At 40.2% G+C, this 15,516-nt stretch overlaps 1 protein-coding gene across 9 annotated transcripts in view; it reads left to right on the forward strand.

Annotated features, from left to right (window-relative positions):
- gbf1 (golgi brefeldin A resistant guanine nucleotide exchange factor 1) overlaps positions 1-15,516 on the forward strand; it is a 68,825-nt gene that overhangs the window by 23,468 nt on the left and 29,841 nt on the right. For all 9 annotated transcript variants that reach the window (XM_018724911.2, XM_018724912.2, XM_018724913.2 and 6 more), the window contains exon 4: positions 6,830-6,961. In XM_018724911.2, coding sequence (XP_018580427.2) covers positions 6,830-6,961 — 132 coding nt within the window. The remainder of the gene's footprint in view (positions 1-6,829; positions 6,962-15,516) is intronic.

A 15,516-nucleotide genomic window follows, 5' to 3' on the forward strand; every position in this document is an offset into this window, starting at 1 on the left:
TATCTGTTGAGTTCAGAATGTTCAAATGTATTCAGGTGGTTTTTTTTTTTTTTTTTTTTCCCCCCTCCCCTTTTTCCCCCCAGAAAATTGATTCTTTCCTTAAATGATCAATTTTTATTTGTCTAATTTACACCATGTCTGGTGTTTATCACGGTCACTTATTCTGATAATGCCAATTAGAGGCATGCTATTACAATGGATGTAAAAATGGAGATAATGATAAATGTTGAAAATAGCAAAAGAGTGCAAATATTGGTGTAAATTGGTTATTACATTTATGCATTTGGCAAGTGCTTTTCTCAAAAGCATTGAACAGCTATTAGTACTCATACTTTTGTCTTGTAGGCCCTAAACTCTTGTACTTTGTACAGGCAACTACTATACATAGGAGTGCATTGGAAGGTAGAGCAGAAGTCATATTGTGTCACACTGTCAGTTGTAGAGGCTTCATGTCAATGGTTGAAAAAACAGATAGGAGGGAGTTGCCATAGTTCAGGTAAAATATATCATTGCCTGGACCAGGAGCTGGGTGGTTTGGTGGCAAGCAAATTCTGTAAATGTTGCAAATAAGGTGTCTGCAAGGTATGGCTATCACTTCACGGTACTGGGAGAAGCACAGACTTGAGAGAGTCATTAGTGTTTGTATTAAGAGTTTAATAATGGTTTTGTAAGTTGAGGAGCTAGTGTGCTTTCAAAAACGAACAAATTAAAATAAATGGGAAAAAAAAATTAAGATTGCGCAAGTACACAACTGAATGTTGACCTCTGACAACTCCTGTGGCAGAAGGTCCCGTCATCCTCTGTGTTTCTCAGTGATTAAAATGTTCCCTGTGGATTTTACGGCACTTGTGGCCCAAAAAGTCCAGGTAACTGAGGATGTCCATATATTGTGTTAGGTAGCAATTCTTCATGTCTGGGTGATATTTATTTGGAGAAACTCAACTAAGTGTGTTTCATGTGAACCCAAGAATTTAAGAGATTGGTTATTAATTAAAGAAAAAGAAAGAGGAGAAGAAAAAATCCATTCAGAACTTTTTTTGATAAATGTAGGCTTGAGCTGCAGATGGTAAATAATATATTTTAAATGTATAATTTTACAAAGGTTGCCTTTTTAGATCTGCATAGTCAGTTCTTTGGAGTTTTTGCAGAAAATCCATGGTTTCAAGTACAGTAAATTATCATAAAAGGCAGCTGCATTTGTGTTTACAAAATGAATATGCTGCTTAGAAGTTAACTTGCAGACATTGTCAAAACATTTACTTTAAAATGTTTCAGGATCAATATAATGGCCAATAGATAAATGTCACTGTAATGGTTCATTTTTACACAGTTCAAGTAAATATTCAGTGAATATCTTTGTTCTTTTCAGCTTCACAGTGTCACAAACCATCTGCATTGTTTCTGTAGGTCCACACGAGTAGGAGAGGATGTGCTTTAAAAAAGACAGAAAAAAATGCAAACATTTTTTCACTTTGGGAAAACATTTTATGCTGTGATTGCACTGCAAAAGGCTACACTGAGTTACTTTGAAGCACTTGGAAAAGTTTTAATTTCTCAGGGGCTTTCAAATTGCCTGTTTAGGTAGTGCCGAGTGCATTGTTCAAAGCATCTATAAAATACCACTGCGGCTTGTACAAAACGACCATATGGACTTCCATAACACTGTTACATCCTAATTGCCCCCTTCGACAAGTGCCAATTTCCCTTCACGAGAGGGAGAGAGAGGGAGGGCTCACGGCTGACATGCATCAGACTCCTCCCAACAGATGGATCAGACTGCCGCCCAGGGCTTGCCAGTGTGAAATGAAAATTCTCCCTGGATTTCATTTAGCCTTGCTGGCCTTGTTAAAATGTCCCCTTTCCCCAGCATTAGGGCTGAGGCACTCCAAGAGCCTGGCTTTAATTCCAAGTGAGGGGTCCAGATCAATAACCATCAGTGTTTGGTTTTGGGCGGCTGCTTCGGTCACGGGGTGACTGCCTTTTTTGGGCGTCGTTTGTTTGAAGTAATTTTGCTCTGAGCTCACAGGAAGGGTCTCGGTTGGCTGTCAGGAGTCTGATGGTTGGAGCATGTACCTCTCCTGCTAGCGTTGGATCATTGCCACAGAGTGCCTTCCTTAAGTGTTAGGAAGTGAATTTACAGTTTTATTATGCATCTGACTTAGAGGTAGAACAGTTTTTCATACACGTGCGTGTACAAATGCATACACGTACACGGGGACTCGGTCGCCATTCAACTCGTAAAAGCTGTTACGTTACGTAGACGTAGTAGCTGTGGAGCCAAGAATAGATAAGGACACGCCTAGAGCCCCTGAATAGGTGCAATGTCATAGTCACAAAGCGCCCACAAATCAGTGTCTTTACTTTCTGACTCCAAGTATAACTTTGTAAGCAAGTGACGGAGGCAGGGACAGCTCATCCTTCAGTCGGGGGAATTTGTGTAAAACTTTTTATTAATTGAAAGTACACCCATTCCTTGATCTGGAAATTAATTTCAGATTTTCATTTTTGCAAACCCATTTGCACCCAGCAGTCCAGTGTTTATATGTCGCTGGTATTAATCATCTCCAGGAATGGTTGGGGTTCATAAACAGGAGTGGGTGTTTTTTTTTTTTTTTTTTTTTTTTTGCTTGTGTCCATTCAAGTTTTTAAAGGAGAAATTGTCCACCCCTTAAGTTCAACTTTTCTTAATGGTTAGCATTTCATTCTTGAAGTAATTAGTAGTTGCAAGGGATTATGTGCTACCAGTGGTTAGTAAAATAACACCACAGAATAGTTTGACAGAAGGCTGTTGGAAGGACTTTTTTGTGTGACCTGCCATAGGGTGTTCTGTCTCTATGAGTGTGTGAAATATGTGACACAGCAGTCTAGCAAATTAAGTTATTCATTCTTTTGTAATTAAATTAGGCAAATACAAAAGGTGGCCAGCCCCACTGCTCGCAGTGCAGCACTGTTTGTATTTCTGGTGTTGTAATCATGTGCTGTGTTGAATGGCTTTGTTCCCCCCAGCATCACTGAACTGGGTGCAAAATCAGCTCCCTTTCTGCAGAGTGTATGGTCTTGTTTTCATGGTGCAAAGATTATATTTTTTTTTTTTTTTTTTTTCCTCCTCCTTTCTCTCCCCCCCCCCCCCCCCCCTTGTCCTGCTACCTTTATGAGGGCCCTTGCAACTAGGGCAGTGCTGCAAGTTATTCAAAACCAGGAGTGATCCCCTCAGGCATACCTTTAATAATGAAGCTTTTAATTATTATTTTAAATTCTTGCCCCATGAAATCAGATTTCTATGAAATTTACATGGTGTATGAAGATTGTTAGTTCTGTCAGTTAATTTTTCTTCGTCACACTTTTTGGCTTTTTTTTTTTTTTGTGAATGTATGTGGGTATGAAAGAAAATTGCTAGTGGTACAATCAAGTATACAAAATAAAGTGCTGCTCATTCTGGTGAATTATAAAGCATGATATATGCAGTAACATTCCCTTCTAGTCACATGGAGATTGAAAACTGGCATTTCATACTAGAATATTTGATATTCTACAGTGTTTATCTCTAGTCTACAGAGTTTTGAATGATTTTCTTTAAATTCTGTGAAGTTGCATTTTTCATAAATGTTCTAAATTTGTCAGATTTAAAAATGGATTTGAACTTGCATAGTGATGACAGTTTATGTAAATTTTCTCCCCTCTACTTTTTGTATGTTTGCTTTTTATCATCCATATCGTGACTCTAAGAAAAAGCCCACAGAAACGGAATTTATGATGTTGAAGATAATTGTGATGTGAAACTCTTGTCAAATGTCTTTTTTTCAATTCACAAACATAGGAAAAAACATTCTTCAATTTCATCCATGTTTTTCTGCATTATTGCAATTATCTGAATTGTAAGTTGGATTTTAAAGTTTTGGTGGTGGTGGTGATTTTTATCCTAGAAAGTGTATCTGTTCACTACATATGAACTGCATCCTACCTTGGGTCCTCTGCAGGGGTAGATGTTTAGTACTTTTTGGTTCAGGAAAAGGTGAGTTGCATGATGACTGCTGTAGTATGCTTTGTGGAACTGAACTGGCTTCATAAATTAGACTTTCATGAGCCACAGCAAAATGTACTATGGTATGTGCTGGAAAGAATGGTCTCAACAAGAGACTGGAAAACATCCTCTCAACTCACCTAAGCTGGTTTCCTTTAACTTGGCCTCTTCATCTTGACTCTGATATTTTTTAGGGTTTTTCACTCTGATGGCTAGTTTTTGCAGGAATTCACACAGGAATACTTTTCTATTGCTTTTTATAAAAATGAAACACATTTGTATCTTCTTTTTAACTATGTTCAGCAATGTAACCACTGTCCTACCTGAAGCAGACTATGGTGTATCCATGCTTGGAGTTTCTGTTGAGCCTGAACCTGTACTCAGAGATGATGGTTTAGACCCAGTGCACATGGGCAAAGTGTAAGTATGAAGATGTCCCCTCCCCCACAATGTCAGTCAAAGGTCATGCTGGTTATACCATGATCATTTTGCTGTGGCTGTCCAGTCCTTTTTAATTTCATTGTAGTATAGAAGATTGAGCTGGAATAACGAGGCGTGTTTAGCCTTTATTTAAGGCTATGGGGAGAGAGGCCTGTTGATGGGAGGCTTTGCCGCCGATGGCCGGTCGATCAATAGAATTCAATTGTGTTCTGCAGCAGTTGGCTGGGAGCACAGTGCTGCCACTTACAGCCTGATGCCACCTGATGAGGTCTCCATTAGATGCTATTGACAGATTCATTTGAGCACCTACACCTTTGCTCCATAACCTGGTACACAAAGGATGCTGAGCGTGTTGGAAGTTTTACCATCTGCTTGCATGCGATGCTTCTGACCCTTTCTGGTGTCCTCAAAGTTTGTTGGAAATATGATTTTGAAAACGGGCCATGGTTTGGTTCAGACGGTGCCTGTGCTGGAAATGAGGACTGTATGAGGATTTTTCCCTAGGGCTGCCTGCGCTGAATAGAAAATATCTGTAAATGTGCTAAAAATATCCAGTTATAAAGGTAACTTGGTAGTTGGTGTGAAGAGTGGAAATTTCTGAGTTTTCAGTTGTTTTATATCCAAACAAGCCGCATGGTACCGGAGATAGACATGTAGAATCAGCAGGTAACGTGTGAATTTTGGAAACTGGTGTATCCTTTTCAGGCCTTTGAAGTTTCAAAAGTTGTTTTATTTGTATTAAAGGTGCAGTTTAGGGGCTTAATGCAGTTGTATTACTGTGGCAGGCTGTGTTTCCTCACAGCATTAGAAACGGGTTTGTGACTGCTGATCCCCCCCCCCCCCCCCATTGTTGTTTTACCTGGTTTGTATTCTCCCACAACCCAGTGTTGCCCTCCCCCCCCGACCGCTGCTTTCAGACACTCGTTACACAAGGCTCAGTGGACTGGCCTGCGGGGTTCTCAGCCCAAGATAAATCAAAACTATGAAATGAACAGGGAAGGGGGAAAAAGCTGTTGAGTTCTCATCTGAATTTTTTTTTTTTCCCTTTTTGTCGGCTATGTTTTTGAAGGATTAGTTGTTACTGCACATTTTTTTTTTTTTTTTCACCCCCCCTCCCCAAAATCTAATCTGTAGTGGTGGACTGCTTCCCTGGAGTTTCCTAGGTTTTGTTGTTTACTTTTGTCTGGTACTTACTATGCAATATATTTGATTTAATGTATTCTGATGACTTTTTCGGTAATATGTGGATGTAAAAAGCAGTTGTCTATAATTTCCATATGGACGTGTTACATTTATTTAGCCTGTAAAATATATCTGCTTTTAATTTTTGACATTTTGCTGCATTCCTGGGACATGGGCCTTAGATCCCATAACAGCACAGAAAATCTTAAGCCTGCTTTATTTATCTATATAGTAACTAGTAATCTTACCTCCACCTATGCAGAGCTGAATAACTCCCTACATGTGTATTTACTTGTGATTTTCTAATCTAACTGTATGGAGTGTAAATGTAAACTCAACAGCAGCCATAACCTGGGCTGCCTTCCCTGTGACCTCAGTGTGAGATTGCGTTCCTCTCCCGACCCCAGTCCTTTTCATTAACAGCAAATCCTTGGTCCTGTGCTGTGCCTTTTAAAAGGAGCTTTCAGAGATTGAGTTGTAATAAGACACTGCAGGCTGCCAAGGTGAACTAGAGGCTGTTCCCAAAGTGTCTGCTCTCCACTTTTCCCTGCTTGCTGTGCTGCCTAGCGAAAGGTTACAGTCCTCCCACCAGCAGCTAATTCTCCTGCTGATCTGCCCAGAGGCACAGGCCTGTTTACACAGCAGTTATAGGCTGATGAAAAGCATATTTAAAAACAGCTGGTTAGACCCTGCTGTTTACTGCCTTATTTGCAAGTTTGCCTGTGATTTAAGTTGAGTGCCTGCACTTGCTGTTGGGTTTTCATTGTTTACCGTCAGAAGATGAGATATTTGGAGTTGTGTTCTTGCAGGACAAGGAGGTGCATTAGCATTTTTATCCAGGAGAACATTAAAACAGTGGGGTTTTTACAAATGTTATTTTTTCATTTTGACTCAAACTTCTTTGAGCCCTCCTTCAATACTAATTGAAATTGCTTCTTTTGTTTTATCATAGTGATTATCAGTACTTGTGGGGACTTTTAAATTCATTCTTTTTCTGTCTGTACATGCTTGTTTTTTGGCACTGATGTATAGCTCAACACAACAGTATGCATACCATCTGGTCAGAAGAATGTAATATTTGTGACATTAGAACATGAATGTTTGTCTCCTTTAACATAAAATACATCCTGGTGAAGGTTGCACTGTACAAGAAAGAAGCATTAACAAAGTAATTTTGTTTCACAGAGCTATCAGATGTGGAGCCGAATGTGTTCCTACGGCCTTTCCTGGAGGTGGTGCGGTCTGAGGACACCACGGGACCTATCACGGGCCTGGCGCTCACGTCTGTCAATAAGTTCCTGTCCTATGGGCTCATAGGTAATATATTGTTTCATTCCCTTTATCTGCAAGCATGGCTTGTTGTGTTCTGAGGTTTTCTTGAATTTACAAAATTCTTGTTTTTAACAAGTTTTATTCTTTTATTAAACCTCTGTACTTATGTAGGACATTTAAGGGCTGTACCATACTGAATATAAGGGATATGCATACTTATGTGTGATGCAGGGGCAACATAGAAAACTAAAGAGAATTGTTTTTCTCACTTGTGTTAACTAGATATATGTGTACACACACACGCACACACTGTCTGAAGTTGCTTGTCCCAAGCGGGGTCTCGGTGAACCGGAGCCCAACCTGACAACGCAGGGCGCAAGGCTGGAGGGGGAGGGGACACACCCAGGACAGGACGCCAGTCCATCACAAGGCACCCCAATCAGGACTCAAACCCCAGACCTACCAGAGTGCAGGACCTGGCCAAGCCCGCTGCGCCACCGCGTCCTCCCTAGATATATGTAATTAAAGATAATTTATTGTTTTCATTCTTCCTCTTGCTTCATCCATATTCAGTTCCCTTACTGTTAATACAGCAAATGTAATTATGGACATTTAGGATTCCAGAAACAATGTATCACAAACATATCTTTTTGGTTCTATATTAGGCAATAACAGTTAAGTGTGTGCTATAATCTTATTCCAATCAACTTGTGTGTGTTTTCATAAAACACAGCCTGCCCCTTTGAGGCTAACCCCTTGAGAAATCATGTACTAGTTAGCCTTGGTGAATTTCTCACCCCACTGAGTTTTACGTTTATTCAACAGATGCTTTTCTCCAAAGTGACTTCCAATGAACACTATGTAGTGTTATCAGACCTTATTCACCCGAGGTGACTTATACTCCTGTATACACTACTTACAGAGTCAGTCATCCATACACCAGTGAAACACACTTTCCCTGTCACTCACACACAGACTGTGGAGTCACACTTTAGTGTCACCAATCCACTGAACAGCATGTCTTTCGACTATGGGAGGCAACCTATATAGACATGGAGAGAATATGTAAACTTCACACAAGCTGAGTGGGGATCAAACCCACGTTCTCTCGTACCACCCAGGCGCTGGGAGATAACATTGCTACTCACTATGCCACTGTGTCATCCAGAGCTCCAGATGGAAGTTACATATACTGTGATCAAATTCAGCATTGCTGTCATTATATATGTAGTCTGTAATGAGTTTTGCAGCTTTTGCAGTAGAAAACCTTCCTGCCATCATATAGACAATAACACCAAAATGGCCAACAGGTTTTTTTTTTTTTTTTTTAAAATTATCAGTTACATGATAATGATGATCAGATAACCAGTAACAGCAATAAGTGCTCCAAATGGTTTGGGACAGATACCTAAAAGCATGTGCTTATGAAGCTCTGAGATATATTGCAGAAACTGGCAAGGGGGTACGGAATTCCAAGGGCTGAAATTATTTTACAATTCATAATGCTGGAAGTGTCTGATCTACAAAAGTATTGCTTGTTAGTCATTTTTATTAAGTTGGTCTTAATATGATGGCAATAAAATGGCACAAAGCTCAGTGCACAGCCCAATATCTATGGTATAATGATGTGAAAAGCCATGTAAGAAGACCAGAGAACTGAGACTTGAGTCTCTGTGGGACTCCTGTGGATATGCGCCTTGATGAGAGAGCTTTGCTAGAACAATATGTAGAACATGCCAGAGATAAATGATACAAACCAACTGAGACAGTTCCTGTAATGCCAAGCTTAGTTATCGGTGATAGAAGGAACTGATGGCTAAGTGTCAGTTGTTGCTGACAGATCTAGAAGTGTGGGGATGGAGGAAGGGACTGCTTTAGCATACTGGAGGGCTTCTGAGGCTGCGAGGAATAGTGTTTCAATAAAGTGAGCGTCTGGCCTTAGTTTAGGAAATCACTCTGGGAAGGAGAATTATATAGCTGGTTAGCAACAGTGTCATGTAATGTCTCAAAATAGAGTAGAAGAAGAGCAATTGCTGTATATAATGAACAGTGCTGGGGTCCCGAGCCATTATTTGAGCACAGGTGTTACATATGCTGATCAGCCAAAACATTAAAATCACTGATGGGTGAAATGAATAACATTGATTACCTTCGTACAATTGCATCTGTCAAGGGATGGGATATATTAGGCAGCAAGTGAACAGTCAGTTCTTGAATCTGATGTGTTGGAAACAGGAAAAATGGGGTGGGATGTTCCTGGTATGCAGTGGTTAGTACCTACTAAAGGTGGTCCGAGGAAGGACAACCGGTGAACCGGCAACAGGGTCATGGGCGTCCAAGTCTCATTGATGCATGTGGGGAGCGAGGGCTAGCCCGTCTGGTCTGATCCCACAGAAGAGCTACTGTAGCACAAATTGTGTTCTGACACCTTTCTGTCATGGCCGGCATTAAGGTTTTCAGCACAGTGCATCGCAACTTGCTGTGTATGGAGCTGCGTAGCCGCAAACGGTCAGATTGCCCATGCTGACCCCTGTCCACCACCGAAAGCACCTACAATGGGCACGTGAGCATCATAACAGGACCATGGAGCAATGGAAGAAGGTGGCCTGGTCTGATGAATCATGTTTTCTTTTAGATCATGTGCATGGCTGGATGCGTGTGCGTCGTTTACTTGGGCTTGAAGAGATGGCAGCAGGATGCACTATGAGAAGAAGGCAAGCTGGCGGAGGCAGTGTGATGCTCTGGGCAATGTTCTGCTGGGAAATCTTGGGTCCTGGCATTCATGTGGATGTTACTTTGACACGTACCACCTACCTAAAGATTGTTGCAGACCACGTACGCCCTTTCATGGCTAATGTGCCCTGCCACGCGGCAAAAATTGTTGAGGAATGGTTTGAGGAACATTACAAAGAGTTCAAGGTGTTGACTTGGCCTTCAAAGTCTGCAGATCTTAATCTGATTGAGCATCTGCGGGATGTGCTGGAAAAACAAGTCCGATCCATGGAGGCCCCACCTCGCAACTTACAGGACTTAAAGGATCTACTGCTAACGTCTTGCTGCCAGATATCACAGGACACCTTCAGAGGTCTTGTGGAGTCCATGCCGTTTTGGTGGTACGAGGGGGGACCTACACAATATTAGGCAGGTGGTTTTCATGCTTTGGCTTGATTGATGTATACCCGTTGAATGCAGTGATGAGTGGGGATTGAGCACAGAGTTTATGTAGGGAAAGAGACTGCAATGGTTTGCATTAGTACAGAGGGTATGGAATGAGTGGGTAGGTTGTTCTGTCCTCTCATTTGGTCTGTGGGATGAAAGAGCTTCAGTGTTTTTGTATCTCGATGAAGAGAGTGAAGGACAAAAACAAGCTTCTTGAGAAAGTAAGGGAGTCATTTGGAATGGATGTTCTGAGAGCCAGCTGGTGGTGGTGGTAGCATTGTCTGTGAAGTATGAACTGCAAAGTCATCTTTATTGAGAGATGAGGCTCATGGAGTGTGTGGGTGTTTGAGGAAATAAGAGAAAGCAGGCGTTCGTTTCCATGGGTTGTTTTAACTGCTGACATTTTCAAACTTGTTGGTTGTAACAAGGAGCCTCTAGCAGTAATCGGGTTGAAGCTATTTCAAATAGGGCGTTGAAATATATCTGTGAACTGTACATTTTTAAAAAATTTTTTTTGTGTTTCTATTGTGAATCTGGTATTTTAAGTCAAGTCGGTTATGCTCACAGCCACGACTGAAGGACTGTAGATTTAATTGCACAAGAAGACCTTGTGGACTTTTAGATAACACCTTGTATTTTTGCTGAAATAATCTTTGATTGTGACACGCCATGTTATATTTACTGTTTATTGTGATGTGTTTGAAAGACACTCTGGAATGTCATATTGCACACTTTAAGGACAGCCCCAGTAGGACATAGTATTGTGAGTCTGCTACATTCAAGTTTGAGTTATCTCCTGAGTTCTTCTTTACTGTGTGGGTCCAAACTTATGGGCCATCTGCATTCTAGGAAACAAATATTTTAGTAATCTCAAATGACCAGCTCCACCCCCTTGGAAAGAATGTCAAAAGGGAAGTAAAATATTGTGTTTATTTTACTGTACATCATGAAGTTTACTTGACAATAATCTCTTAAGTGACAACAGCAATTTGACTTGTGAACCTAAAATGCAATCTGTGCTGCATTATAGGATTACTCCAGGCTGGACAAAGTTGTTCAACAGGAACAAATGGGTGTTTTATTATAGGTAGGTAAAATGCAAAAAAAAAAAAAAAAAAAAACATGCTGCTTCATTGCAATCATGCGTTTACATATTTGGTTCACCCAATTACATCAATAACAGTATAACTATATTCAATATAATTCAGAAGACTGATTTTCTGTTGTATGTTTTTGCAAAAATATTAGTGTAGGTCTGATTACTTATTGCACTTTTACTGTAATATTACTACTTTCCTTTTTAATTTTCCTGAAGTTCTTCTTTTACAACAGAAAAATGGAAATGTACCAAAGTCATATTTGAAATTTTCTTTAAACTTTTTATGAATTACCGTACACTGCAAATTGTTCATTGGCTAATGGTGCTCACTGCCATACAGTGTGCTTTTCGACCACTGAAGTCCTCCTTAATTCTTCAACTTGCGGACAGTTAGTTGCCTGACCACATCGGAATGATGTCTGCTGGTTTTGAGATTCCTTCAAGGAAACACCCCAAACATGGTGCTGTATGCAACAACAAGACCGCTTTCAACAACAATGTAAATGTCCTCTTTTCCATATGTCAAGGCATGTTGTGTTTGTACAGTGTGACTGAACAGTGGAATACATGTACTTATTACTAGCTGCTCAGTCACTGTTTGTAAACCTGCTGAAAATGCTTTACACTGTTGCAGGTTACACACAGCCTTCATCAGGGCTTTCTCCCAGGTCCACAGTTCCTCTACAAACCAAGCGTCTGCTTACTAATCCCATAACCCCTCTGTATCTCATCAGCAGGGTTCAAAGGGAGGGGTTTCCATGGAAACAGGCTTGGCAGCCTACATGACTGTGGCGCTCTTACAGAATGAGGAGAAAGACAACAGCAGCATCAAAGGGGAAAAAAATACACTGTGAGATTTATTATAATAATAATAATATTTGGAGTGAGGTATCAGCCTCCTTGTTAATTGAGATTTTGTAGTATGTATTTGCATTTTTGGACAGGGGTGTGTCTGCTAAATCTTGTTTTTACTTTTGTTGGAATATTGGTCATTCACAACTGATTGAGCCACACCAATTGGGTGACACACTGTGTAATTTTTCAAGGTGCAGGTGCTTCACCAGCAGGTGTGCATATAGTTACCGGTTCTGCCTCAAACTACAGGAAGAATGAGCTTCTCAGCTTTGCTTGAGCAGCTCCTTTTCTCATTGACCTTCTGTCTGCACATCTTTTGTGAGAATAAAATTGAAACTGAACCATTTATAGTGTAAAAATTTAGTTTGTAATTGCAGATACTTTTCAGAAGTAGAATTTGGAGATGGAGCAATGTCGAACTGAAATACTGTAAATGATCCGGATAAGATTTGTCACTGTTATAACAAACACTATTATGGACACTTTTCCAAATTTATCTTCAGGTTACCACTTTGAGAGATGTACAAATTTCTGTATTTCTGTTTATATGCTACAGTATTTAAAGCACCATAGCTGACATGAGTTTATATGCCTGAAAAAATACTGAAGCAAGTAAAATACAGTTTTGGATATGTTTTCATCAAGTCTTTTGACAGGTACTGCATGTCAGGACAGTTATTCCAGGTGTACCTTCCAGTGAAGCTCAGTGGTCAAACATGAGAGGAGACTGGGCTCCTTTACATGATCCAGAGTTACCTTTTTTTGTGTGGTCATCCCTGCACCCTAGTGTTACACTGTATGCCTTTTTACTAATTTTTCTCATGTTAGTGTAATACAGCACTCGGGCTTCTGTTTATCCCCTTTTGAAACCAGAGTCATGGACATTGAAGGGCAGACACTCATCCTAGTTACCAGGTACAAAAAGGAACTCAGCTCTCTGAACTTGATGTTCCAATTTCTGCCTGCTGTCAGTTTTGCTTGTCTTATCTCTTACAGTTTTAACAAGTGTATTTGCAGCCAGTCGGTCATTTCAAATGACGCTGCTACAGTAAGTGCGCACCAATAAGGAAGTTTCTATGTAATTTTTGTTTCTTAGGATTCCTTGAACTCATTTATTCAGTCACCCTGTTGTTGAATTGGGATCATAAAAATGTAATGATGCTGTCAAATACTGCCACCTCCTGACTAAAAGGGGAAAACCAGTTGCAGAACTTAATGACATAAAAATGTCAATTTTGGAAAATGTAGTGGAACAAGGTTTTTTTTTTTTTTTTTTTTTTTTTTTTTTTTTCTCCATTGCAGTTTTACAATGATTAGTTTATAATGTGCACATAATTATGGAATAGCCTTGAACAAAATATTAAAAGTAATTCTTGTTTGAGTGTCAAATTTTCCAGCGTTAGTCAGAGGGAAAAATGGAGCTCTGAAATTACTTTTCCCTTCTGTTGGAAGAGGCACGATTACAAAACTGAATTTAGACAGTGCTCTGCTATAGGTGGCTAAAAACGATTATTACTTGCTGTAATAGATTGCAGCCCATTCATGGAAGGTATGGGAAGGTTTTTTGATAGACCTCGCTTCTGATGAGGTCCAGAACTTGACTGAAAATGATTGTTTATTTATTTTATTTTTTTTTTTTATTTTTAAATTTAAAGTTACTGTATTGAGCTCTGTGTCAGATGTTCAACACCTGGATAAAGAAGCTTTCCTGAACATACCGGTAGCAGGAATGAACAGTCTGACATTTTCCAAAGGGCTCTGACTAAATTTAAGGTAATTGATGTCACCCAGGCTATATTTATTTCAGCCAGTCGAGGAGAATGATCACATCAGATAAGCAGATAGAATACCTGCTTTCATCTCAAGATCAATAGCAGGCAGCGCTTGACATTTGCAGCGTGGCTTGTACGTTTTTGTTGATTATGTTGTACTTTTTTTTTTTTTTTTCTTTTTCCAGAGTGTAACTTTTGATTACCATCATTGTTGGATCCAGATGAGGAGTTTTAAGTGCCTTTTCAGTGGTTTTTGTACAATAAAGACTAATTGTTCTGTATTAACAGACCACAAGGTCATAATTCATAATTTGCCTTAGATTTTATCTTAATGTGTATCACCAAAATATGGCAACCAGGTGTGCATGGAGGAGAAATCTGTGGTATAGAAAATCAAAACTTAGGCAGAACTGCATAATTTAGTTAAAAGCATGGATTTATTGCTGTGGTGTTTGCTTGAGTATTTTCAGATTGTTCACATTTGTGTAATTACACGGGCTTGAAAAGAAAAAGAAATGACTTCTAATTACTAACATGCATGTCCACAATGAGCCGCAGCATGCAGTGATCTCCCATGTGTCACACGCAGCATGTTCTTAATATGACCTCTTTTTCTGCCTGTCTCCACAAAAATCAGACTCGACCCTGTGTTTGTTACAGGCCTGACCCCCGGCTTGCCAGGGGTCCTAGTGCGAAGGGAAATCCCCAGTTCATTTAGTGAGGGTTAATTCCTCCCTCCATTCGCTGCCCAGGCTCTGCTGGCACAGGGATTACTTCTTTGAGCCTCTCCACTGACAGATATCACTATCTCACACAGATACCACCACCCCCCCCAGCCCACAGGTCCACCAGCTGTCATTCATGGAGCTGCGGTGTTACCTGAAACTTTCTAAACAAAGAAGAAATAATCATTAATTAAATGTTTTTTTTTGTGTGTGTCAATACCACACTAATTGGTCAGAAAATGTAGCCTAGTGTACCAGATTTAAGCGTGAGCAGTTTTGTTTAGTGTTGTGTTGTAGTGTCCTGAGCAGGCATCATGTAGCGTACAAATAGACACACTTCCTGGGCCAGTGTTCTTCAGTTCCTGAAAGTGATTTTGGTCTCCATCCCTTTGCCAGATTTTCCCCCTTATCCATGAATGTGACTGCCATTTTGATTGCCAGACATTTTCTGAATGCTCTTTTTTGACCTCTTACTATGGGACAGCTGTTTCCCCCCTTTCCCCATCATGCCCCCCTTCTCCTCTGGTGTTATTTTAACAATGGTGCCGAGTCTCACCCCCATGGATTCTGCCAACAGGGGATTGGTGTTTTATATCAGTCCTGACATTCTGCTGAATACCCCATGGCTCCAGTTTCTCTGGGGATATGAATCTCTCCCTCCCACCTTTTACAAATTTCCCCCCCCTTTTACAAATTCCTTCTTGATGTCTCCCAGGACTGGCAGCCTCGTACTTGGATATGGCGCACTCACAAAGTGTGCCATAGAATGGGAGGCTAAGCACTTAGCTAGAATATCAAATTTTCACAAATTGGTTAATATCCATCAATTACTACTGCTCAATTTTTAACTTCCAGTGTTGTGTACCAAGTGATGGTTGTAAGTTTACTTGCATCATTCTAGATATTTGCCAGCTTTCCTAGATGAGCTGCAACATGGTTGTTGTGATTTGACCTTGGTTTCATTAGGCTAGCAGTCTTCTGTGTGTTTAC

This window comes from Scleropages formosus, chromosome 8 (assembly GCF_900964775.1).
Source record: "Scleropages formosus chromosome 8, fSclFor1.1, whole genome shotgun sequence".
Lineage (NCBI taxonomy): Eukaryota > Metazoa > Chordata > Actinopteri > Osteoglossiformes > Osteoglossidae > Scleropages > Scleropages formosus.